The following is a 26,708-nucleotide window of genomic DNA, read 5'->3' on the forward strand; positions in this document are numbered from 1 at the left end:
TAATAGATTATCATATCATATCATGTCTACAAATAGATAAAATAAGTGAATAAATATATTATACGTTAAATTGTATTTACCTACACAATAGTCGTAAGCGAGTGAAATTAAAATCGAAAGCAATTATTATTAAATTTAAATGAAATCCATAGTAATTACCTCGTTATAACATAACTATGCATGAACATAAACCTCAAAAAGATTACAAACTAAATAAATAAATAAATAACGAATAATAAATAAATAATACAAACAAATAAAACAAACAAACAAGTATAGGAATAAATGAATAAATAATAAGTTTCTCACATTCAAATGCAAAACTGTAACCTAGCGGCATACATTTAAAATAAGGTATCGATCTGAAAGCACTTTTCAAAGCATTTTTAATAACTATTGAATTATTGCTGACTACCTACTAACTACATAGTACTAATCTTACTTGTAACGCTATTAAATTCATTTCCGAATTATTTTGTTTTTTTTTCTTCTAGAATTTGATTTTTCCTATATTTCCAATTTATTGCATAATTACAAAGCGCCTAAAAGCAGTCTAACTTTCATTTTCTCAGGAAACAGGAAAGCAAAACAGAAACAGTGTGAAAGAAATAAAATTAGTGTGCTAAGAGCAGGAAACTACGAAGGATGAAAAAGTCCGGATGTTGCCGGACACCAAAAGTGTGCGAAGTAAATTACCGGAAGTCAGATGTAATTGCTATCGTACATTGCTTCAAGCGTTTCAGCCGCCGTCATAAAATTATTCTCGATGTTGGAAGGCGCGTAAACGTAAGCGGTCCTGGATCAAAGAATAAAACTTGGGGCGACAGGACGAGAGATTCATATTTAGCAACAGGAGAGCGGCACGGGGGAAAATCTAGGCTGAGTCAGCGAAAATCTTCACGGATTAATTTTGCCGTGGATACGCGAGACAGGAGGTTTCACATCGGACACTGCAGACGCACATATTGCGTCTGTAATCCAGGCTTAAACGATCGCAAAAACATCAAAATGCTTCCTTAACCGCGCCCGTAAAATTGCTTTGGAGCAGAGATTTAGCTAAACACAGCTACATATGTACACACACGTGAGAAGAACGAAGATAAACGTTTCCTTCCTCCAGAAAGTTTAAACCTGGAACCAATTCTCGAGCCCTGGAAGGTTCGAGAATCGACCATCGGGTAACAGCGGGCAGGAGTGGAGCACTGGCTCCGCCGCGGCGTCGCGTTTCCCGCAATGTTTTTCCCGACGATGACGGCAGAAGAAAACGGACGGAACACGGTGAAGTGATGTATGTACCCCCCGTTTGTACCGCATTCCCCCTAGGGCCTATTTATCCTCGCCCACACGGTGAAATCACTAAAATTCTGGATATTTTAGTTAAAATACGTCAGTAAAGCAGAATAAGAAGATTTCCCCCTCCAAAAAAAAAAACGTTAGGCACCAGGCTTTTGAAGAACACTGTTCCTTTAATTATAAAAAAAACGGCTTTCAAGTTTTCAAATTTTAAATTTATAGAGGCGGAGTGGAATATCCGTAAGAGGCTCATTTAAAAAAAAGAATTTTTTGTATTAGTGCTAAATAGTTTCACAAATCACATTAATGCATAAATCATAAAAAAAATATGCATAAATCACATTGGATAAGAAAAATTATAAAAAAAGAAGTGGTATGTAGAAAAAGAACATGCTTGCAGCTACATATAGCGTAAAAGAGGTCCCTATGGTCCCTATGAATGAGCCAATCATGATAACTCTGCCCCGCCCACATTAGGTTTCCTGAAGCTTACAGTATTCCTCGTGAAGATCACTTCACGAGGAATACTGTAAGCTTCAGAAAACTTAATGTAAACTTAATGTAATGTAAAATTATTATTTAAACTTAGTGTAATATAAAAACTTAATGTTTAATTTTAAAAACTTAATTTTTTATTTTTTTAAACTAAGTAAGATGACACGACATCTGTGTACTTTGTGCATGTGAAAAACATTCACTTCTACATTTCCACCTAAAAAAATAACTGTTTTTTTTTCTTAATCCAGTAATTCGTTAAAGAGGAGCTACACGCATAGTTCTTGGATTATCCGTAGACGAATTCTCAATAAGTGAGGGAATTACAAAACTTCACTTGCAAAGGAGCTAAATTTATCTTCCGAAAACTTCCCAGACTTCTCCTCTGACATCTGATGAGTTTCCTCTTGGGACGAACTTCGATCAGTAACTTCTAACATAAAAATCTCCTCCTGTCTCTAACATTTTCAGGGAAACTGCTCAATTTTTTTGCCGGTCAGCATGCACCGGTATGGAAACTTTGGAGAATGGAGAGTGAGGGGGTCAGAATTTTCACAACATCACTCACTTATAAATTCCAATTTTTATGTATTTTTCAGTAGAATAAGATTAGCTCACTTGTTCCAAGAAAAGTCTTAGAGTCACAATAAAAACTTTTAAAGAAATCAGTTATCGTAGAAACCTTCAAAGACAAGTAATATTCCATTGTTTCCACGTAAAAAGCCACAGTAATAATTTAAAATTCATATAATTAAAATCCTTTCAAAAAAATATTGACAGAGACTCAAGAGCACCCTCCAAAAACCAGAAAACTCTTTTTTTAAATTCTCAACGGCGGCAACAATAAGTATGTAGGTATAGAGTGCAATTTTCCTCAAATCAAATAAATATCCCTAGAAGTAATTTTCTGCTGTTCGACACATTTCCGGGTAATATTTGAAGCTCACTGATTTTGCTGCGAAAAATTCTGCCATAGAGAAATTTTCTAAAAAGTTAGTTTGATAAATTCTTCGAGAACCGTTGGCCAAGATGTGAAATTTATAGCAGGAAAAAATCCGAAGAAGTAAAGAAAAATTGTGGTCGCCGCGCCGCATTCCTTTCTCACGTGTCCGCACCGTATGAATCTACCGTAATCCCCAGCGCGGCGGGACGTTGGCGTTTCTCGTTTTTCAGTTATGGGGCCAAATTATCGTTCGCAAAACCGAGCTGAAACGTACGCTCGCCATGGTTTGCGAGCCCATAGGAATCCTGCCACTTCATGCACGCACGTTACGGGTCCCGAAGCGATAGTGAAGAACGAAAATCGAAAATTCTGGACTCAAGCACACTACCTTAACTGTTATAACTTGCATACACTACAACGCCACTATTTTCTCTTTTATTTTTTTCTGTCCGCAGCTTTTTTCAAGTACACCAAGCGTAGGACAAATAGGGTAACTTTTTCGTTAGATATGAGAATAATTGAATAATTAAACAAAGTGTTACGCTCGAGGGAATTTGTTTCAAGAAACAAAATTCTTCTTTCAAAACAATATATTCACCGGATCTTTGACTTTTTTATCCACCAAAAAGTACAATTCTTCGCCTAGCCGCATAGCTACAGCGTTGAAGGTGTACTTCAGATACAATAGATCTGGATACAAACAATTTTTCCTTGAAAAGAAATAGAGAATAATATAAAAGTTAAGACTACGGGACTAGAATTCCCATTAGTTATTCGGGGATGAACTTCTGATTAACTTATCCATAGAAATTAAGTGAGGTGGGTGTAGCGCAGCCGGTAAGAGGTCCAGCTGTGACTGCACGAGCGATCGATGGTTTGAAACAGCCCCAATGCCAACTAAGCCTTTCGTCCTTTCGAGTTTGACGAATTGCTACAAGACTTGTCTTGGAGTATAAAAACACTGACTTGGAACATTGGCTGGCACCTTAAAGTCCTTGTAAAGGACAACACGCGTTCAATGAAATCTCAGCGATCCGGAATTGTTTGCGTCAAACTCTCGGGATTTCGCATTGGCGCATTCCAAGCAGATTTATACGACAGAGACTTCAGAGAATACAGAAATACGTACAAAGGATAAAGGATAAAGTGTATGACGTTAATTAATCCGCTTGGGACCTACGCCATCACGTTCACTTCATTTCAGAATCGTTTGAGGTTTACCAACGTGTAACTAGCCTCTAGAATGACTTGCAAAAGCTATCTGATGTCCTGGGTCAGTGGCTTCATCCTCTCAGACAAGTCTAGTACCTATTTATCGATTCCAGAGGGGTGAAGGCCTTGGTGAGCACTAGAGCGGATTCGAACCTCCGATCGTTCGCACAGTCACAGCCGGACCTCTTACCGACTGCGCTACACCAGCCCAGCTTAATTACTAGAAGATGGATGTACTTTTAGCTGTGGGCGACGTGAAAATGTCAAAACGGCGCACAGATCGATTTTTCAATTACTGCCTTAATCCAGTAAAAAAAGCGCAGAATTCCTATTTTTTCTTCCTCAATTTTTTTTAGAAATACAAACAAAGCTGTTAACTACAATGATACTCACTGGAATATTCAAAGCGTCGTCTCTGGATCCCGAAATTTGAGGGAATTTCAAATTTCGAGTTTTTTCACATGGGTTATCGATCTCTAGCATGTCCAATACCATCGACATGATAACAACCGGTGCTTCATCGGATTAAATGCGGATATTTTGAGGCGCGCGAGGAAAACTCGTACAAATAGCGCTCCAAAAGCGCAGGATTCTCGAGGATTTCGAGACAGTTTGGTGTTTGGCAGTGGCAGTAGAATGCTTAGCACTAAATACAGTAGTCATTGTCAAGAAAAGATCCGAGATATGTTCGAATCTTATATGTACTAAAAATTAGACTTTAAGACTTTTAATGGCTCCTGAATTTTTGCGGCCCATCTATTCCAATATTATACAATTATGTGTTCGTGTGCTCTCAAAACTCAAGAAATATCTATCCACGAATATATGCGTCTAAATTGTCCAGAGAAATCTGAAAATGGGCGAAAAAAAGCTGTTATATTACTAGCTAAGTCACATTACTTCTTAGCTAGAAATTGAACAAGAGATCAAATTATTTTTGCTAATCAATACCCATCAAAACAATGTTATAAATCAGTTTAAATTTTCCTTAGTTAAGATTTAACTAAATTGCCAATTAATTCTAATATCCTTCAGTATCTGAAGCTATCATTAGCAAAAAAACATCATATTTGTACTTTACATCCTGACTTTCTAGAATAAGTATATGAAGGCGGGACCCTTTCCCGACGTACGCGCGAAGACATCGAAAATTTATGAAAAGAGTGGAAATTCCGAACCAGTATAAGGTTGGGTGCTCTAAACAACCTCTTAACTACGAATACGAAAAAAAGAAGGGAAAAAAGGAAAGAAAAATTACGAAACAAACATTTCATTCAATTCTGGAAAAATAGCAAATCCTATGAATACTTCTTCCTTCACGGAGACGCACACTTCCAAGGATACCCCAATGGGAGGATTTCAGAGGTGCGAGAGTATTTAACGAAGTTCGGGGGAACTTTGCCTGTTTTCAGACAATACATTTCTTAATATTAAATTCTAGAAATATTTTTGAAATTAGCTGCAGCTAATTTGCTTTCGAACCGTATGCACTTTGCCAAAATTTAATTCTGACCACCCATCAAGAATTCCGACGGTTTGCGACGGATTAATCCGTCGTAGATTTTGGAATTTTCCAGAACGAAGTCGGTGGCGGTATTGTATCAATTTGTTTAATGAAAGGAAAAGCAAAAATCTTCCGGAGATTTGAGGACAGAGGGAACTTCGAACGTACGTACATACATAGGTCCAAAAACTATGTATGTACGGACGGGACCCAAAATCCAGCATCAAATAATCTACATATTACTCAATTTGAACTGCTTAATTGTTTTTCTTTCCACTCTTTTCTTCCAATTTTTTGTGGTACAGGTAAATTTTCAACCTCATAATTTTCTCCCTATTTCCTGAACCACTGGAGTAGACCACTAATTTGCCTCCGTTAATATATATCTCTTCTGGAGTACTTATATTCTACTTCCTGAATTTAACTAATTCCAATTTAACCCGCAAAATTCCCCATTTTCTCATTTTTAACACTTCTTGCTCTCCGATAAATGAATTTCTCGATTTGAAAGCGATTAGGGAAATTGTGGAGGTGGTGATTTTATGCGATTATCACGATATGTCGAGGGAATTTCCAAATGATTGAAACTCCTGAGTCGAAATAATGGGAGAAATATTTGCGCTTATCTAAAACATTTACTACCGACGACCTACTACTTAGCCGAATCAAAAAAATTGACTCTATTCTTTCTTTTTTTTTATTTTTTTTTGTAATAAATACTCATCAAAACGATATGTCATGTATGAATTTTCTCAGTTCGCTAGTTCTCATTACATAGGGAATTCTTGCCCTCCTTGGATGTAAAATGTAGGTTCTGGAAGCTATGTACATATCCTATATCCACATATCATAGTTTTCTCTGATAACTCGTAATAAAAGTAAAAATCAAAACTTCCTATTTATTTATTTCTAAATTTCTACTTGTCAATCCATTTCTTTGTGATTCGCCCGGAATTTCTCGTCTCGTCTAAATAAGTTCTACTAGTATTATTTTATTAGCTTATAGAAAAATGTGCTCTATCGGCAATATCCTCAAGGGATTCAAATGGAAGATAAACGTCAGGAAATCCTATTCCCTAATTATAATTAACGTGATTTTACCAAAATTGAAGCAGAAGAAATCAATGAGGAATTTTGGAAAACATACTAACACGTCACGTTCCAAATTCAATTTTCAAAGACGACCCTTTCCAGAAAAACGAGGAGAAAAACGGTGGCGAAACATGTAAAATGTGGCTCTATCTACGTGAAATTAGTTGGATAATAAACAGTAATAAATAAATATTAAAATATATATTATGCTAGTATGTATCCTAAATTTTTTAAATGGTGAAATGAACTACTCATTATTTTAATATATTTCTAAATTTTCTAAATGAGTAGAACGCATCTGAAGAATTCTCCAGCATAAACTTTGAATTTGAAAAGAGTGGAGGTTTTTCAAATAGGATTTTTCTTGGGGATTTCCTTGAAATGAAAGAACATTGTGAAAAAATTAAGGAAAGAAGTCCCTTCAAAAAATTATTATAAATGTAAGCAATGAACCATGAATTTTTTGTTTTACAAAAAAAAACAGAGGTCTAAAAACGTTACGTACGTAACGTCACATTTTCAGTACTAATAAGTTTAAAAAACATAAAATAAATGGAAACAGAACAAAAAAAAAATAAATGAAATGTGAAGTGATAAATTTGCCTCGCTCCTGTAATCGACAAGTTTCTAACTTTTCTGAGCATTTTCGGTAGTAATAAGGTAAAGAAAATCAGAGTAAAAAAAATGAAGATGGCTCAAATTTTGAAAAAATAAATAGTGCATAAGCTTAAAGGGCTCAATTCCGAATCGATGAATACTTGAGAAAAATTAAGAAATTCTTCAGAGAAAAATTAGAAAAAACAAGTGTTTCTCCTTTTCAGGTCACCTCCGTTACAGCTATCTGATCTGACGGCTACAGTAATCTATCTGAAAAAAGCAATCTCCACTCGGCGCTAAAACATCGAATTTACGTAGACATAGACATTGAAGCAGAAACTAAAAGACTACAGACGATGCGACTGTGACGTTCCAGGACACCCGTAGACACGAAACCTCTAAGAGTAGAGATAGAGAGAGACACACACACTTGTCACGGACCCGAACACACCCGGAACTCAGCCGAACATATCGATAGTGCGCGCGGTAGGAACTGAGGAATAATCGCGATCCGATATATCCACACATTCAGGCATTCATAATCTAGGCACACAGCAAGCTCTAGTAGTAGCACCAACCGGCGAATGATGATGTCGTCGTGGCGATCGCTGTCACCGCTGTCGTCGTCTTCGTCGTCTTCAGAATCGGCACCTTCGGCGTCACATTCATCGTCTTCGTGACCGTCTTCGTTGTCGACGTTGCAGGAGCAGTTGTGGTCGTCGATCTGGTGCTGTTCCGATTCTTATGCGTTCTCCATGCCGGTCCAGTTACCATCGGTTCCGGCAGCAGATCAACACTCGCCCAAATACTATCGCCTAGATAGTCGGGATTCTGTTTCGCCGCCTCACGTACACTCTCATACGGTCTCGGTAGTACCGTAACTGGTTTAGTGTGTACGGTAGTTTGCTCTAGAGGTTTCGTGACGGGTGTCTGGCGAGTCATTTCCGTCGACACCTCGTAATCAGCGTCATAGTCAGAAAGATAAATAATACGCGGTGGTTCGGTTGGAGTAGTTGTAGCCATGGTAGTGAATTTTTCAGTAGTAGTAGTGGTAGTGCTGGTAGTGATGGATGTTACGGTAGTGGTTGTTGTGCGTGCAGTGGTAGTGGTGGTGGTTACGGTACTGGTGATCGGTTGTGTCGTTGTGGTCGACTCACCCTTTGTATGTACAGCTCGACGTGGAGCTGTCGCCGCTGACGGTAGTATCGGAGTGAAGAAGCCTGAAAAAAAGTAAAAGTTAAAAAAAAATATCAGGTAAATTATTATTTACAAGAGCCATTTTCCAAAAGCAGATTCTTTTCTGCTGTTCTTGTTAATTTTTGAAAAAAAAATTGGTTTAGTACAATTAATTCTAGCTCGCCGCAGTTGTACGCCACATATATATTCTATATTTTTTATATTTTATATTTTTTTACTCGACTCAATTGGAACGGAGTCAAAGACAAAAAAGAGTGGACCACGTGGACAAATTGCGCGAGTTTCTGCGGACGCGTCGCGGTCACCTGTGTAAACATAAGTTCCAACATGAGTTTTGTAGAAGAACGGTACGTCAAACTTGGAAAACTTAACTTACTTTATCCTACTGATTGATTTCCATTTTTTTTTTTAACCGAACGAATTCTCTAGGCGTCATAAACTGTCAGTACTTTTAAACTTGTTATTTTCTCACTTTAGTGAGGAAACAGTGAAAAATTTTTCAAAAAAAAAACTCCAACGAAAAATTTCCTTTTCTCTCGTGAGGTTGACCAAGAAAATGCTGAAAATAACGAAAATGAATAAAACGACTACGTAAAAAAAATAGAAATGTGGAGCTTTAAGACTGAGTTTCGGGTCCAATCCAGACTGACTTATATGTGGTCGTTGGAGGATAACTATACTGGAGTTACCAGTATCGTTGCAGAAGACGTATATGTGAATGGCTAGTAAAAGTTCCCCTGCTCCAGACGGCAATTTTTGTCCCAAATGGAGCGCGAAATCAAAATACATGCGTTTATACTTGAACCATAGCTGCGCTTTTCTCGTTCTTCATTCTCACTTCATGTGGGCGGCAGAACCGATTTTACTGTAGTGTGGGAGGTGAGGAACCCTATCCACGCTTTTGACCATCTAAGAACCCTAGTGTTCTCTTTTAATGAGGTTTCTTCTAAGGTATTTAGGAAGGGATTGTAGGTCTCGGAACTTCCTCCGTAGCAGCGACGAAGCGCTGAGATTGCAGAATATTCCAGAAATTTCAATTTGAAGGACCTTCCCCCATTGGAGGAATGAAGAGGTAAACTTGTCATATCATAGCAAATATTTTTTTCCCATGCACCCCTCGTTTCCCAAATCGCTATTCCTCCGCGAAGGTCATCCGACACAATGCTTTCGAACTTCGGGAAGGTCGAAAAAATTTCGCGCAGCCATTTTTCGAGGACGTAGTTCATAGTTGCTGGGAAAATCTCACGCAACGCTTTTGCAACGGGAATTTCGTTTAGGAATGAGGAACTGATTCATATCAGAGCATATGCAGTGTACATACACCACGTACTTAAACTTTCACATCCTACGTACACGCTTATTTTCCTGAAAAATTTTCTTATTGTTTTCCAGAAAATTTTTGTCAAGTCATAAGAGAATAAATATGAGATCTGTTTGTATAGCTTTTTTTTACTCGGCACTATTTTTGCTCGAAATTCTTCCGAATTTTTCTTATGACACATTTATTCTTTGAACGGGGCTAAATTAGGAAAACTAAAAAAAAATCGAAAATCGAAAAAAATAGGAGCTTTTTACTGCTCTTTAAAATTAGTGGACAAATTCGCATGCAAAGTTTTTCTTTTTTTTTCTGAAAAAGAAGTTAATTCTTGCGATATGTGGAGGAAATAGTGATTTTTTATGCTTTTTTTCATAAATTCTCACTAGCTGAAGTGTTTGTAAATGAAAGCGACCACGATGTACGGGTTTTATCTTTCGTTCAGACTCCGACTTCAGGAAAAAAAATGATCGAAACTTCCAGAAATTCTGGTTTAGTTCTGCAATTAAAAAGACAAGTGTGAGTTATTAAATCATTTAAACTAAATTTAAATCATTTTAATTGAATTAAAAATTTGATCTTATTAAAATAATATCATTATTCCACGAAAAACAAATGACTAATCCACTAAAAAGATTGACATCTGGAACTGTCTGGACTGTTTATACTTACCAAGGCGCACTATGACATTAATTTAGGGCCATAGAATAGATTTGGCTAGAATATTGGGATGGTTCCGCTAGTACCGGCATCCATATAATTATCCATGTAATATAATGGAGTAATCTAATAGAATTTTTAGGATTTAACAACGTAAACCGTTCCCCATTATGCCTGGATCAGCGCCACAAAGCGTTCGAGCAGAATATCCTCTCGATGACCACCAAAAATTTATTTTAAAAAAACATTAAAAAAAAACAAAAAACCAACAAAAATTTCATTTTTTGAGAGACCTAAAAATCTGAAGCGGATAAGTTTTTTTTTCCGGAATAAGAGATAGCCGTAGGGTCAGAATTGGACAAATGACCTTCTTGATTTTATATGTACATTTTTTATAGGTATATTTTTATACGTACAATATTTATGGATATTTTTTCATTTTCAATTTTTTCCGCTCTGTCTCACTTTTGATCTACTCCGAATGATAGGGCAAGTGGCTGTAGATTTAGATGTTGTCGTAGGTTTACTCCAGAATTCTGGGAAAACGAGTAATTGAGGAAAGGCATGGATGACTTTTCTGACTTCCAGAAGGTTACTGTAACTTTCACCGCAGCGCAGTATCTTACAGATAAGCATTTTTTGTATGCAACAGTACAATAAGTGTTTAAGTATTAAGTTGTAGCGTTTAATAAGCGGATAAACTAAAAAAAACCAAACCATGATCGTAGTCGTCCGTCTCCTCCAACGGACTAAGTTCCGTCAGCAGCGACGACGAAGAATCGGCGACCACATCGCCGCCGCCGCCGCCACGAATCGCAGATTTGGCGCGATTTCGCGAAATTTCATTCGCGCGCGCTTTGTTGATGTCGAAATTCGGTGCGAATCGCGGTGGTGGCGCGTTTAGACGACATTTTGGCGAATGCCAATCCATGAGGCACAATATTGGCAGCACCGTACTCGTCATGATCATCGTCCATAAGGGGCGTGACCTGGGTTACGGATGACGTCAATCTAGAGGGTTATATGTATGAGCGATGATGGATCGAGTTACTAACGAATCGCGATGATTTATTGATAGACGTATCGAAAAGGGGTAATGATCACGTTAGGCGATGAAATTATACGTTTTAGAGGAGGAGAAGAAAATTATTGGGAAGATGGAAGGATGGAAGAAGGGTTAAATAAGGGTATTCAGGATGAAAAGTGATGATGAACACCTTCGTGTGTGTGAAATGTGAATGAGGGAGGATCTGAGGGAGAAGAACCAGGCAGAAATGGAGGAGCGCTTGGTGATGGGTTCTTATGCTTCTTGGAAGCGTTCGGCGGCGCTCAAGGATGAGTAGCCGGAGCCGGCAGCAGAGGAGAATGCTTGGTGAGAACGATGCGAGGAGTTTCAGCTTAGCTCCGCTCGCACTTTCCTCCTCCGCTCCGCTCCGCAAGTCTCAGTCAGAAAGTAAGAAGATGCATAAGAACTTATGGGAGCGATATGTCTCTAGAGGCAACTCGCTACATCAGAAAAATGACAAAACTGCAACGAATTTCGACGAATCCACTAAGTTTTTTGGATAACTTATAAAGTGACAGAAAATGAACTGAAATCTTTCAAAAGCATGTTACTGGACGGACACGGCTGATGCTGAGCGTTCAACTTAAAATTCAGTCTAGTCACTCTTTTCGAAATTTTTTCATTTTCTATCCATTTTTAGCGCTAAGAAAATCGCGTAGGCGTCGAACAGCCAATGTTTACTGGTTTGGAGACAAAGATGTATGATAGTCGAATTTAAGCAAAGATGTATGTCCTTTTACTGCTCGAAACCGACGAGATTTTCTTAGCGCTAAAAAAGCAAAATAAATAGGAATTTCAGATGTTATCACTAGAAAAAATAGTTAAATGTTCTCAAATTATACGCTTTTTCTTTTTATTTTCAATGGAGAAAAATGGTTTGATACTTCCTAAGAATCGATTCTATTTTTATAGTTTCACAGTTTACAAAATTCCGAAAAAAGATACACCGAAGGCTCTGGTGTCCGAAAAGAACTGAAGAAAGAACTTTTTCCTGGAAAAATAAGGATACAGTGAGGATTTGTGGCTTACATTTTGACAACTACACATACAAAGCTTAATTTAGTCTTATTAAAGCTAAACATTGCTCGGTGACTTAAAATAAGTTCGACTTTTCAGGAACTTAAGGAAATTTGTGTTAGATTATGTAAAAGGAGTTTTTTTTAAAGAGTATATTGAGAGTTTCCGGTCTAAAATAAGATGTAAGAAGGTTTTTTTTCCGATCAATAACACAAACTAAATCAATTTGGTTCATCTACCCCGTCCGGAATATGAAGGATAAATGGCAAAGGATAAAGTTGAGCACGGGGTTGATCAATCAGCTTGGGATTCCCCAAACGTATTCCGAGCGACTTTGACTGAAATTCAGGATCGTTTGAGGTTTACGAACGCCGATGGGCCAAGTCGGTATTTTTATCCTTCCAGATAAGACTGGCACCAATTTATCTACCTCTGGAGGGTGAGCACTAGGGCGGATTCGAACCACCGATCGATCGTGCAGACAGCGGAACCTCTTACCGATTACGCCACATCGTTCCACCTACGTCATCCTTTACATTTAGCATAATGTCCAGAAATAGGTCCCAAAACAAAATCCGATCTTAAATTATTGCAGACTTTCCTCGTATATTTTCCTCCATGCTCCTTGATAGTGCAATATAGGACAGAAAATCAAGAATTAAAAAATCATTCAAATTCATTCAAACATTCGCGAATATTCGAGAAAATCCAATGCAAAATTCAGTAGAAGAAAACCGTCTATTCGAACACTTAAAGGGGGAAAAATGAATTATTGTTTTTTAGTCGTTGTAACCACAGTAATATAATGTTTAGCGCTCAACAATAATTTAATTCCGGTGGAGGTAATTGGAAAACATTGCCAATTTATGATAAATGGAATTTATACAATTACAAAAGAAATCTCTTACTTCGGCGGTGCCGCCTTTCGAACAATCATCGAAAGTTTCGAATAGATCGAACAGTATCTTCGGTCGAATAATTGAAAATTCGAAAATTCTGACTGTTTTCAGATTGACATAGATAATATTTGAGAACATATCCCGGGAAAATTTACAGTAGGTACCGTAGAGCGTTATATTCCAGTATTTTAGAATGGTTTACAACTTATTTTAGAATTTAGTTGTTGCCTATGTCTAATTTAGGATACTGTAGCCAGCGTGCCGTGTGGAATTAACGTGAAGTAAACATATGCGCACATCACGTTTACTAACAAAGAGCATTGTACATCCGGAACGTGTTGTGAACAGTTGTTTATTCGTTAAAAACCCTTTTTCATTAAAAAAATCAGAAAAAAAAGAATTCAATACGATGTAGGGACCCAAAAAAAAACTATTGACCAGTGCACATGGAATAGATCCATGATTTTTTCAGGTCTACTGTAGGCAAAACGATGCCGGTGTTGTAAAATCAATGAAACTAAGTAGAAATGATTGGATTAAGCACTATTTCTTTTTTGTCGCGCCAGAAAATTAGAAAATGATTTCTTTTTAGTGGCTCTGGGAAACAATCTGGATAACAAATTGCTGCGAGGAACAAGGAAACAAAAAGTCGGCGATAAATCGCCAGGAGAAGCTGACGTCACACGATTACATATTTCACTCCAGAACTTGTTTCTTCCTCGTGGCAAAAATTAGAACTGCCCGTAATTAACTGGTAATAAAGTTATAGTACTCCTTAAAAGCTGCGTTCGTTGAAATTTTCAATATTAGGTCCTTTCCGCGAACAGAAATGAGTATTCGGAAATTAGTTTTCAAGAACGCTTGCAGGAATGCAAAACAAAACAAATCCACAAATCAGAGGTCTCATTTTCCGGACGAGATAGCTTGAGAGGAATAGATTACTGGTGAAATTACGAGGATTACAAAGCAATCCTTTACATACATACATAAGTAATGGAATCCTTGTTTCATGAGCTTTCACATCATCGCTCATTTTGGTGTAAAGAGTTGTCTCGTTCGGTAAACTGAGACTTCTTGCAGGACTATGGCCTCTTACTGATGGTTTTTATGGAGTTCGTGCAAGTTTTGCGTTTTACATCCTTGCAAATTCCATTTTAAACTCTTTTTAGTCATGTAATGGGCCTAAGATTAGAAATTTCTCAGGATTTTCCGTTTTATAGATAAAATCGTACGAAAAAATGATTTTCTTTTGCTTCTGCGATCCCCAGTAAGTCGAAAGCAACAGTTATGAAACGAAGAGACAGTCTCCGACTAACCATAAATTTTCTAATCCTATTTTTTTTCCAATTTAAGCATTGTTTCATCGTTTGGTCATCGTTTGTTTGATTGGAAAATTGAATGGAATTCCAGCAAAAAATATGAAATTCTCCTTCTCTTTCATTGGATCCCAAAAATCCCAAAAAAAAACTTCAGGAAAAAAACAAAAAAAAAACAAAGTTCAGAGCTTCTGAGCTCAATAAAAATCAATGATCGATCAAGAGGTTAATTCAATCAAATTAGAAAAGGAAATCGCGGGAAACGATAATTTTTTGCTCTTAAATCTTTAAAAAAATACGGTATTTCTTTTACTTGATGGAAATGAGAAACGCGTCTGTTTTTTTCCTGCCCAGCAGCGATTGAAAATGCAATTCCATAGCATATGGAGAGGAAAACTGAGAAAATGCAATGAAACATTGCAAATAACGCAATCAAGACATTGATATCCGTAAATATTTGGAAATATGCGTGGTCAAGCAGAATGTCTTTTTTTTCTGTGACGCATTGATTTTCCAAATGCAGGATTTTCAAAGATTTAAAGAAGGAAAATTCCGTTTGAATGGTTCCGATCGAGTATAAAACAGATTGAAAGTGCAGTCATATTGTTATCGAAAAAAAAACAAGAAGTACATAAACATATGTATATTTTAAAGGGGCTTTTGATTTAATTTGGTTTAATTTAACCTGATTAATTAATTCTTCAAATTTGATTTAATGATTTAATTTTGATAAAATTGACCCTCTAGATATTTATTTACTTACAGAAACTTGAAAAATTACGGAAAATTAGGAAATTAAAAATTAGTTCTTTTTTTCCAAATTAAGAGCGATCGTCGGTTCCACAGAAAAAAAAAATTTATTAAGAAGAGGCACGGAATGCGATAGTTTCCTAGGATTCTATGAAATTCATGTCAATAAGTTTATTTATTTTATTTTTACTTTCAATAAGTCAATAATTTTTTTTTAATTTCAAAAGAGTTCTAGCATGAAAAGAATTAAAACCTAAAAATATTGCTATTCGATTGGAAATTTGCCGTCGCCGTCGCCCAGTTGCACTTGTCATTTAACGCTTCAGGGAAAAAAAACTTTGGAAGCGCTTCAGGATGAAAAAAAAAACTACGTGATATGTCATTTTCATTGATGTACATAGATATGAACGGGAGAGGAGTTGGCGCAAAAATCCTTCGAGGCGTTGCAAGTAGACGAGTTTTACTCGATAAAATTACGTCAATTATTGATTTTTCCTTCTTGCAATAATTAACGAGTTTTTTTCTGAGGATTTTCATCTTTTTAGAACTGTTAGTTAGATCTTTTTGAGACTCTCAGTTATCTTTTTTAAGATTGTGAGACAATTTTTTTCTTCTAACACGTCAATGGTATCAGTGCTATGTCGATTCTTGTGGAATAAATAAATAATAGATAAACAAACAAATAATAAACAAACATACGTAGATGTATGTGATATTCTAGTGACTCGTCTAATTTTCATGAAGTAGCATTAAGACTGGGATATTCTTAGTATGTTTGAAATTTCGCAATATTAATGCTTGGTCCCATCGTCGCGTGTCCACATTAGGTGAGCCTACCGTAATCGTCCGCAACTACGTACATAGCTGGATATTATCCCAATTTCGAATTCCAACATTAGGCTCGCGATATTGATGTGTGACCCATATGCAAGGAAATTTGCAGGAAAAATACTGCTAAAATTCACTTTCACATCATAACTTTTTTTTTGGATTTTTTTGAATTTTTTTTTCGAAAATTTCTGAATACACCTTAAAGTGGTTGGTCGGGTTAGAATACCCTTAAGCTGACGAGAGTTAAAGTAGATGCATGTACGCAAGCCAAACGGATCCGTTTACTCTGACGGAAGCTTCCGAGTAATCACTTTGAGGAGTCCTCATATATGTATACTTTTCCACTAGTTTCATTTCCTCTTCGATGAGTTAGTGGCACGAATGACGAAACAAACGCGGAAACTCGTCCGCAAGCGTTTCGCACACGAAAGTGAGGAGGAATCAAAGGCGAAGTTTCGAAATGATGATCATGACTCTACGTCTTTGGTACGAGTTGTCACATTTAGAAGAAGTAAGGTAAATCTCTGAATTTCGATCTCTTCTTCGGTCAGTTAGTGACACGAACGATGAAACACACGTGAAAACTCGTCCGCAAACGTTTTCCATAGAAAGTGAAGAGGAATCAAAGGCAGCAGTTTTGAAATGATGATCAGGAAATTGTGATTTGAGAAGATTATGATTCTATGATTTTGGTACGAGTTGACGGGTTTATACTACGGGGATTAGATGGTTAAATTAAAATTAAAGTAAATTAAATTAGTAATTAAATTAAAATTAAAGTCAATTAAATTAGTCAAATTTACAATGGGTCAAAATATAAGGGAGAATCGGGAGAAAGGCCCGTTTTCCTCCTGGAACACCCTCGAATCCATACCATATGCGCGAATTTGTCATGAAGAAATATCTGCGTATAGCTTATGAGGGATGCGAGTGCCTTAGTACAACGGAAAACACTATAAATTAATCCTAAGAAGCTAGCTAGCCTGACAAAGAAAATGTTGAATAATAAATATTTAACGGATTTCGTGGTGACAGGGGCGTAGATCATAGAGAAATATGAGAAAAAAATACACCTGGATGTTGAAGTATGTGTTCAATGGGACGAAATACATTATTTATTATTCAAAGAAAGCGACTAGATGAATTCTCGAGCCGGAATAGAGGACAAGGTTGCGAGTACTTTATTTAGAAATTAAAAATCCAATTCAAAGGAAAAAAATCCCCGAAATTTGTTGTAGTAATTCGAGAAATGTTCGGCGCTAAAAGCAAATCTGAGGTCAATCTGGGTTTTTTTAGGATATACTTATATGGAAAAGGTGAAGGGCTGTTTAGTTCCTTTAGTAAAAAAAAAGTTTTTCCCGCTATGAATGGCTACAAAGCTTGTCTTATGAGCAGATTCATTTCCATTATTTTTAATTATTTATGATTTTTTTTATTTTTTCATGAAGTCAAGTTCTAAGCTTTATTTATTCTTATCTGCTTCTAATCTTTTCACTTATTTTATTTTTGTTTATTTATTCTCTATTTCATGCTGTATAATTGTAACTAATTATTCTTAGTAACATTACTGGTTCCTACATACACCTACGTAGAATTATTTAATTGTTGTTATATTGGATTTTTAATATTATTGTCGTATGGATTTTACTACCGTATGTGACCCCATTAATGTGTTTTTAAATTAATTTTATCACTTAAATACAATGGATCACATTTTTTTCTGAGAAGAAACTTTCAATTATTGTACAAAAATGGTTTTTCCTGGAAAAAAGAAATCTAAACACCTAGATAGCCTTAAAAAGATCTCAAAAAAAAAATTTCAGGATGTGTGTGCGTTAGTTTTGCTTCTGAAACAGAAACGTATGTAAAACAAGAATAAATCTATGATGTCGCAGTTCTTGTTCCGAAACATGGATGTTTTTAGAAAAACGAATCTCTCGCTTAGCAACGCTATACCCAGATTTTTGTCGTCCTGGTATTAGTGCTATGTTTTGGGAAGAAAAACCTAAAATCCATAAGATTACTATTTTTGAACTGCTCTAAGAGTTTTTCTTGGATTTTCCAGAAATTAATCAGGAACGGGAACAAAAAATTGTTGCCGAAAAAAAGCTTAATAAAAACAGAAAAAAGTGCACTTGGATAAACTAGCATAATTATCCGATCGGCGATCTCATAACGTATCAAAAAATCTTCTTGGGACCTAAAACTCTGATGCTAATGCTACGATATAGGATAAGAGGTAAGGAAAAATAGGGAATTTGTGATCGGGAAAAGTTCGTTCAGTAAAGTAATTGTAGAATTTTTTTTTAAACGAGGTATTTAAGAGTGAGAAAAAATTTACTGAGGAAAACTATTATCGATTTAGGGCCGGAAAACATTTACAAACAGGAAATTTAGCTCTGCTAAAAACAACGTAGCTGCGGCATCGCTGGACAATTAAGCGACAACCATCAAAGGAATGCTATCTGGCAGGAAAGTAGGAAAATATGGAAAAAAAGTGTGTCCGAGGAAAATTGTTCTTAGACAGATGGAGCCCGCTTAAGCTAAGCATTGACAAGATTCACGGGAAAAAAATCCTTTAAGGATACTGCCCTCCAGAAGGTGCGCATGAAAATTTCAAAAAAAAAATTGAGAGGACAGGGAAACTCCGAGAAAAAGAATAGAAAATGACAGGAACAAGCAAAATTTATGGATTCCAGCTTCTGATTTGATTTGATTGGATTCTGAGCTCTTTTGTCTCTACTGAACGATCCAATTCAAGAATAGGAACGAAAAACTTGGCCCCCATGGCCGTCGGATGTTTCCTGATTTGATTTTTCGGCGACACTGAGCTTCAGTTCGCGCTAAGAAGAGTCAATTCGACTTCGCGACACGGCGCTTCGAGGTGAAATTTCGTTGCAGCTTCGTTCGAAAGAAGAAGAAAATCGACATTGAAATTAGCGTTTTAGAGAAATGAGATTCCCGGGAAAATGATGGCTTAACGGATTGTTAAAGTGCTGTAATTAATTCTAGATATACTGTACATTCAACATTTCTTTTTTTTCTCATCTCAGGGTAAGACCGAGAAAATTTGAAACGAACAGAATTCGAACTTAAATTTAAGTGCGAAATTCATTTCGAGTCCAGATGTTTGGTTAAGAAAACGAATTTTCTCTGCAAAAAGAAAAAATCAATCGGAAAAAAGATCTCAAACAACGAAAACTACTGTAAATTCCGGGAAAAAATCCAGAATTTTTTTTTCTGGAAAATTTTTTTGTGTTATGAGTACATACTAGAATAGGACGATCTGAGGTATTTTCGAAACATTTTTCTCATATTCTAAGAGTTTTTATTTTTATTTTTTGAATTTTTTCTTTCTAGGTGTATGTGAACATCCGATTTAACAATCTGCTCCATTTCCAAAGCGTGGACCAATGCTAAATCATCGAAAACCTCGTTAATTCTGTTTAAATCGTGGAATGCTTCACTGTTGGAAAAAAATTCAAGAATCTTAAAAATTCTAAAAAAAAAGATACATAGATGGGCCTGCTTCTCTGCTTTTAAACTCTTTGAAGGATCTGAAATATCTAGGCTACCCGGTTTTATTCTAGAAGAAAAATCATGTAAAAATAATAAAATGTACTCTGAAGGTGGACGAGTTCATTTGAAAACTCGTACACACTCGTAATCTCTCAGGAATTTTCCCTACTCTACAACTGAGCTTAGGAGAACTTTAAGAGAAAGAACTTTAAGAGAAGAGATCAAAAATTTCCAGAATTTAAAGAATGGTGGAACGAAAGACATACTCATTTTCAATTTCTTCCAGATCGATTCAAACGAAAAGCGTGACGTGGAGCGCGTTTTTGTTCCAAATTCCTACACAGTCATATCCGAAATTTTATTAATTTATTCTTAATTACTATTTTATTAGTATTTATCTGGGAACATGCCACTATTTTTCATGTAATTTGCAAAATTCCGTCATTTCCACGTAGGGACTCTCTCAGGAATTTTCCCTACTCTCTTACTGAGGTTAGGAGAACTTTAACAGAACAAAATTCAGTAAAATATAGGATACATTCCAAGAACTATTCAGTACGACAATAAGATCAAAAATTTCCAGGATTCAAGGAATGGAGAAACGAAAGATATACTCATTTTTTTCGAATATTTTTTAAGACTCATTTAAAAGAAGAGCGTAACAGTTGGCAACTGGAAAGCGTGTACAACCAAATCCGAAATTTTATTAAATTTGTTTTCCGAAACTAATATAAATTATCACTTCATTTTTATTTATCTACCAAAATATCTCAATTTTTCACTTAATTCGTAAAATTCCAATATTTCTCCGTAGCGAACATGAGATATCCGAGTTCTTCGCTTGCATCCCAGAGCCGCTCCATAGTCCAAAGAGCGAATTTCTTTGCAGTTCGCACATGTCACATGCATTGCTGGACAGCAAATAGATATTAATTTATCCGTGGAACAATTTTCACATTCCATAGTATCCGAAATAAGAAAAAAATCCACAAACAGCAGCAGGAAAAAAATCTCCTATGGTGAAATAAAATTGGATTCGCCGAATCTACCATGAGCGAAGCTCATAAATGCGTAAGACAAGAGCACTTCTCGTTGAATTCGGCGATTTCGAGCACGGATGCGGTTGAATGCCAACTCGTCCACGGGGAATTGAATAGCGATGGCTTACGAGCAGTCGTCGACGAAGAGCAAAAAAAAAGAAGCGCCCGCCACCGCCGCAGCAGCAGCAGCAGCACATCGTCGTAGGAACATCGGCGCTCGGCGCCATTGTTTTAAAATATGGGGAAATGGAAAAAATGAAAAGCGGCTTTTCAAGGATTGTCATCATAAGAAAATCGAGGGCGAGACGACGAAGATGCGGCCGAATGCACTTGGCGCCGCCGACGCGGATGCCTCTTAAGAAACTTGACACTAATGGCCCGACGGAGAAAATTGAGAAAACTTTGAAATTGCAGACATTGTGGGAGAGTTTTCTTCAATTTTTCCGTATGACTATTAGGAAATACGAGAATAAATGAACCAATTACAATGCAGACTCATTTTTTTTCTCTCGGATACGGAGAAAAAAATACGACAAGCAAAGGGCATTGCTTGAATTTATCGCTTGGGAATACGTTGTGGGAAGAGGAAAAAATTTCAGCTTGCCACATAAATGGACCGGACCATCGTTGAGGATTTCTTTTCTTGAAAGAATGCGCAAAAAAAACGTGTGTATTCGGGTTTTTCCACAAAAGTGCGGGATTTTTTTACCCATAAAGATTGTTGAAAGAGATTGAAAATGAATGCATTTTCAATTTCTGCAACAACCAACTGAAAATTTCGACAAATTTCAAGAAGAAACCCCCATTTTACTTTATAATCGATTCAAATATTTACTGTTGAAGATTGTTGCTTTTATTGTTGTTATTAATGTTTTTATTGTTGTTATTATTGTTTTTATTGTTAATTTTCTATTATTTTATAGTCCTTGCACTACGAACTCTTCTTATAAGTACTCAGTTTTTTCCAGAAAAAAAAATTAATTAAATTGAAAAAATTAAAAATTGAATTGATGTGTAGAATACTGAAAAGAATTGAAAAAATGCTATTTTATTGCATTTCTTTCGATGAATAGGAGAGGCCGTCCTAGAGCGGTTCACAGAAAGAGGAGATGATTTCAAAGGTATCTATTAAGGATATCCCAGCGGATTCTTGTATCCTCCTTCCTTTTTTTTTTTTTTTTTTTGAAGTACATGCTAGGTGTGGACGTGAAGAAAACAGTCTCAAGAACAGTTTTTCCTTCTTTTCTGAACTTTTCCTTTCTTAAAATTCCATCTAAACCTAATTAATTCCTTTATGTAGGATTCTTTAAGTTTTATTTTTTAATGTCCATTAATTTTTCGAAGAAAACGTGAACGGGAAATAAAGAAGGATTATCGGGACATTCTAAAACATTGGAAAAGAAAAAAAAAGAGAAATGAACTGTAGGGAAGGAAAGAAGCAAAGAAACATCTCCTGAATTGTTTCCAGAAATCCAGTTACTTCGAATGTTTTCCGGATTCAGAAAGATAATGTCAACAAATTCAGGTGAGCATCTTTTTCCGTACTGTATTTTTCATATGAAACTCAACATTTGTGGAGATGATAGAAAGGTATCTGTAGAATTTAAAGGACAAGATCCACATGAGGAACATTTTTAGGTCTCACCACGAAAAAATATTATAAACGATTGGAGCCATACTATCTGATGATGGTATGTTGGAAATCATTAAGCAGTAATAACTGGAGGTGTATGTAGTAAAGCGAAAATGTAGTAGAATATTTGGGAAATTTTCAAAAACATGAAAAATTCTGTCTAATTGCTATCGCTCTTCATTCTATCATTTTTATTCTCATGCAATGAGAAGTTGAGTCGAGATTTTTTTAATCTTTTCTTAGGAAATGATATCCATAGATAGTAGAAAAAAATGCAAAGAGAGAGAGAGCAGAAGGAGTGAAATGACGAGTTTTTGAATGAAATAAGAGGGAAAAACTGAAAAGAAGAATTTAAAAAGCTTTTGTTTTGGATTTTTTCAGAAAAGAAATAATCTTGCTCCCAGAATTAGATGACTTCTCAGGAAAAACTCATTGCCCACAAGTTCAGAAAATCAAGAACTAATCAAAAGAGCGGCGAGACAGAAAATGCGAATTAAAAAAAAACTAAGAGAAACAACTAAGGAATTTTTTGTTGGATTTCTCAGAAAGGGAATAACATGTGCTCAAAATTAATTGAATTTCTACAGGAAAAAAAAACTGTCGGCAAAAGACCAGAAAATCAAGAACTAATCCGAGAACACGCAGCCGAAAAAGTGCTAAAGAAAAAATTTTCGGAACAACACTCTAAAAAATTGATTTTTTTGCGCTGATTTCCTCACAAAGGGCTTGGCCTAACCTAAAAATTAGTTGATTTTCTAGGAAAAACTGTCGGGAAAAGTCCAGAAAATCAAGAAGCAGTCATGAGAGGCGAGGATGAGGAGAACATGCGGCATAAAAAGTGCGAAATTCGAGATCCACATCCGGATACGTATGCAGTTCTTTCAATCGTCGACGTATGTGACGAGTAAGTAATTCGATAGGACATTTCGCGAGATTCGATGAAATCGGATGGCCGAGTGGATTCATTCTCTCTAATAATCGTGTATAGTATCCAGAAAGAAGGTACTCACTGATAAATATTGGTATATTAGGTACAATATTATGAATATTAATTTTTAAAAAAGTTAAAAAAGAAAGGAGGATATTAGAATCGCTGGGAATTTTTAACCAGATTGTATCCAAAAAAAAGGGCTAACTGTTAAATATAGGTATATAGGGAATATATAATATAATAAATAGGTATAAAATAATTTTTTTTTTAAAAAATAAATATCTTTTTGAGAAAGGAAGAAATTAATTGTTAACTAGCAAAGAGATTCATTAACGAAGAGTAGATCAAATCGAATAGAGAAGGTCGACGTTGGCTACTAGTATCCTAAAGATCCCAATCCCAGGACGCTGAAAAATATCCTCAACGACACCACCGATGCCGCGTCGGTGCGCATTTCCGGATCGCACACGAACACAGCACGGACATCCTCCGTATTTATTAGCGTAGGATGCTGGTGGTAATAAATTAACCATAAGATACAGGGCACTGCTCTTAAAAGATATTTAAATGCATTTAATTATCGATTTTATTATTTTCTACCCGCTCGCAAAAATGCAATAAAACCCTTCCGAAAAGCGGTTGAATGCCATGAAGGAACAGCGTTGAGCCCATGAGGACCCATGAATGGGCTTGGGGGCTCACCGAGAAGCAGGTGATTTCTCGATGAAATGTGAGAGGAAAAGTAAGGAGTTAAGCAGCTGAATCAATTTATGATGCTGGAAACGTGAGCCGATAATCTCGTAATAAAATGTAAACGGATTAGCGAGCGCCGCCGTCGTCGTCCACGTCCACGTCGTCGCCCCTCGTCGTCACTGGAGTCAGTGACTGAATGGGAGGTGTGAACTGGCGATAAGCTAGGCGACGAGGTTCCATCGTGGATCAGGATCGAAGAGGAAAGGAATTCTAACCCCTGGTCTTAGCCTAGCCCTTAGAATCCTAAGGGTTTTTTTTCAAGCATTTTTTTTTCCACCGATTTGTTCTAGCACTAGCAAAACGCTTGTAAAATTCTAATTTCAACTCTAATAATAATTCTTCTAATTTTTAATTTAATTTTAATTTGATAATTTTTCTAATAATTTTCAAATCCCCCGAAATCAGGATCGAAGAGGAACGAATTCTTCTTCAATTCTATTTTTTGCAATTCTAATCCTAAGGGTTTTTTTCAAGCATTTTTTTCCACCAATTTGTTCTAGCACTAGCAAAACGCTTGTAAAATTCAAACAAACAAGGTTCCCACGAAACATTTCTGCATTTTTCATGCATCAAATTTGCATCATCCATTCAATGAACCACTGGAATCCCATCTTCTCTTTGATTCTTCAAGTTCGTTCTACTACTTTAGCTTTATTATATATTATATTGTATTTATATAGTATTTATTTATGCTATACGTATTATAGTACATTTATAGTTTATAATATTATATTTATACTTTATTGAGCTTCGTGCTATGCAAATTTTCCAAAATTTCCCGACTCTCTCGAATAATTCTCGCATTTTCGAGCAGATAAACTGTTAAATTTGCACTATTCGCGTTTTCTCCTAGTTTTCGGGCTTCTGGAATACTTGAGACACCATATTTATTTATTTATTTTTATTTTTATTTTCCCCAAATAGAAATGTTCTGAGTCAAAATAGGAGAAACCGAGTAAACTTCTTAATTCCTAATCAAAACAAAGGAAAACGCCGCTGTTGAAAAGGGAAACTATGAAAAAAGTAAAAGTTTCTAAGTAGGAGAGATGAGAAGGGTTTTTTTTTTCAAACGTGGAGCTGAGACGGAAGATAAACACTTGAAAAACTGGAATTAGCGGGAATCCCATCTCCAAATAAGTTGCTTAAAGTTAGAAGTTGCACATGGTTCCAAAAGGAGGAGAGGGGTGCTGTGTAGGCGAAGAAAATTTTACTGGGTCACTCGAAATTCCATGAAATTATCGGATAAAATTTCCACATTGAAAAGCGGACAAGTGCAAAATCCTAAGGCCATCCGGATAATGTGGAGGAGAGCAGGATTCGTAGAGACCATAACCAAATGCGGATAAAAAAAAATTAACCCAACTTTATTGTTTCCTGACAGCAGCAACTCTTTAGGTAACTTTGTTAACAACCTAGCAACCTGTGTTTTTCTGTGTATTTTAGCATTCCATTGAGCGTCACAGTTCTGGATGGGTCCCATTTTGGGATACAAGACGAGGAATAAATCAGACACAACAACTGCAGCTTCGTTTTTTTTTCCTAGTTATTGATTTTAATTTTAAAATTAACGTTATTATTCCAAAAATTATTCCAAAATGAATGGATTCATAAATGGTGTTGGTAGGTCCGTGAAGAAGACCGAGCTAATCTGACAATGTCGAGGGCCATGGCGATCTCCTCGAATTTGCAATTGAGAGAAGATTCCGAGGATGAAGAGATCAGTCACTTCATTTCGTGCGTGATACACCGGTGTAGCACCGCGTTTATTCACGAACGAACATTTCGACGCTTAAAGTTGGCCGCAGCACTGTCGTATATGAAATTTGCATCATGCATGTGTCAAATTCGCATGATTGCTGCGCTCTTTTCTATTTCAAATATAATTTCTTAGAAGTAGAGCAGATCTCGTAAGATTTTCCACATGACTGCAGCTTCCATTGAAAATTCGGGGATGGAAAATTCCAGAACTTCGGATGTTTTAAGTATGACTGCTAAGAGAGCTTTTCTATTCGGAACTCCGGAATTTTGCGTATCAACGTTGCTAAGGTTCTGAAAAAAATTTAATGAATCCCAAATGGAGAGGAATTTTCTGGGAAAAGATAAGGGATAGCTGAATTTTCGCATGTTTTGTGATTATGATCACTTAAAAAATATCTAAAAAAAATGAAATGAAATAAAATAAAGTAAAATAAAATAAATGTTGAATATGCTTACCCTCGTAGCTTTTAAGGAGGAATATAATGATGTAAGGTGACCTCAAAATCACTTAATTAATATAATATATAATAATACGATTATATCTTATTAAAATTATATAAAAATTAAACTAAATTAAAAAATTAAATTATATTAAATTTGTATGATTATATCTGGATCAATCCATAATGACGAGATCTATCTATCTGGCCTCATTTGAACCTCGGACATTTTTATTATCTATTTTCTAAATTAACAAAGACTAAAAATTAGTGCACCAGCTGTGTGATTTCTAGAGCATTCGTTTCAAAAAAAAATATTAAGATGAGGGAAGTCATAGAAAAGATGGCCGTGAGCTTTTATCAGAGGTTAAGGAGGGAGAGGAAGGAGGAGGAGGGAAGAATGGTTAGAGAATGTGACGTTGTGTGTCGAAGTGTCAGTGTAGCACT

General features: G+C 36.1%; 1 protein-coding gene across 2 annotated transcripts in view; it reads right to left on the minus strand.

The window, feature by feature from the left end:
* Nucleotides 1–26,708, minus strand: part of RB195_016057 (uncharacterized protein) — a gene marked incomplete at both ends in the record, with an annotated part of 99,034 nt that overhangs the window by 12,724 nt on the left and 59,602 nt on the right. For both annotated transcript variants that reach the window (XM_064207041.1, XM_064207042.1), the window contains one exon: nucleotides 7,715–8,356. In XM_064207041.1, coding sequence (XP_064062922.1) covers nucleotides 7,715–8,356 — 642 coding nt within the window. The remainder of the gene's footprint in view (nucleotides 1–7,714; nucleotides 8,357–26,708) is intronic.

The sequence above is a fragment of the Necator americanus genome, chromosome V (assembly GCF_031761385.1).
Source record: "Necator americanus strain Aroian chromosome V, whole genome shotgun sequence".
Lineage (NCBI taxonomy): Eukaryota > Metazoa > Nematoda > Chromadorea > Rhabditida > Ancylostomatidae > Necator > Necator americanus.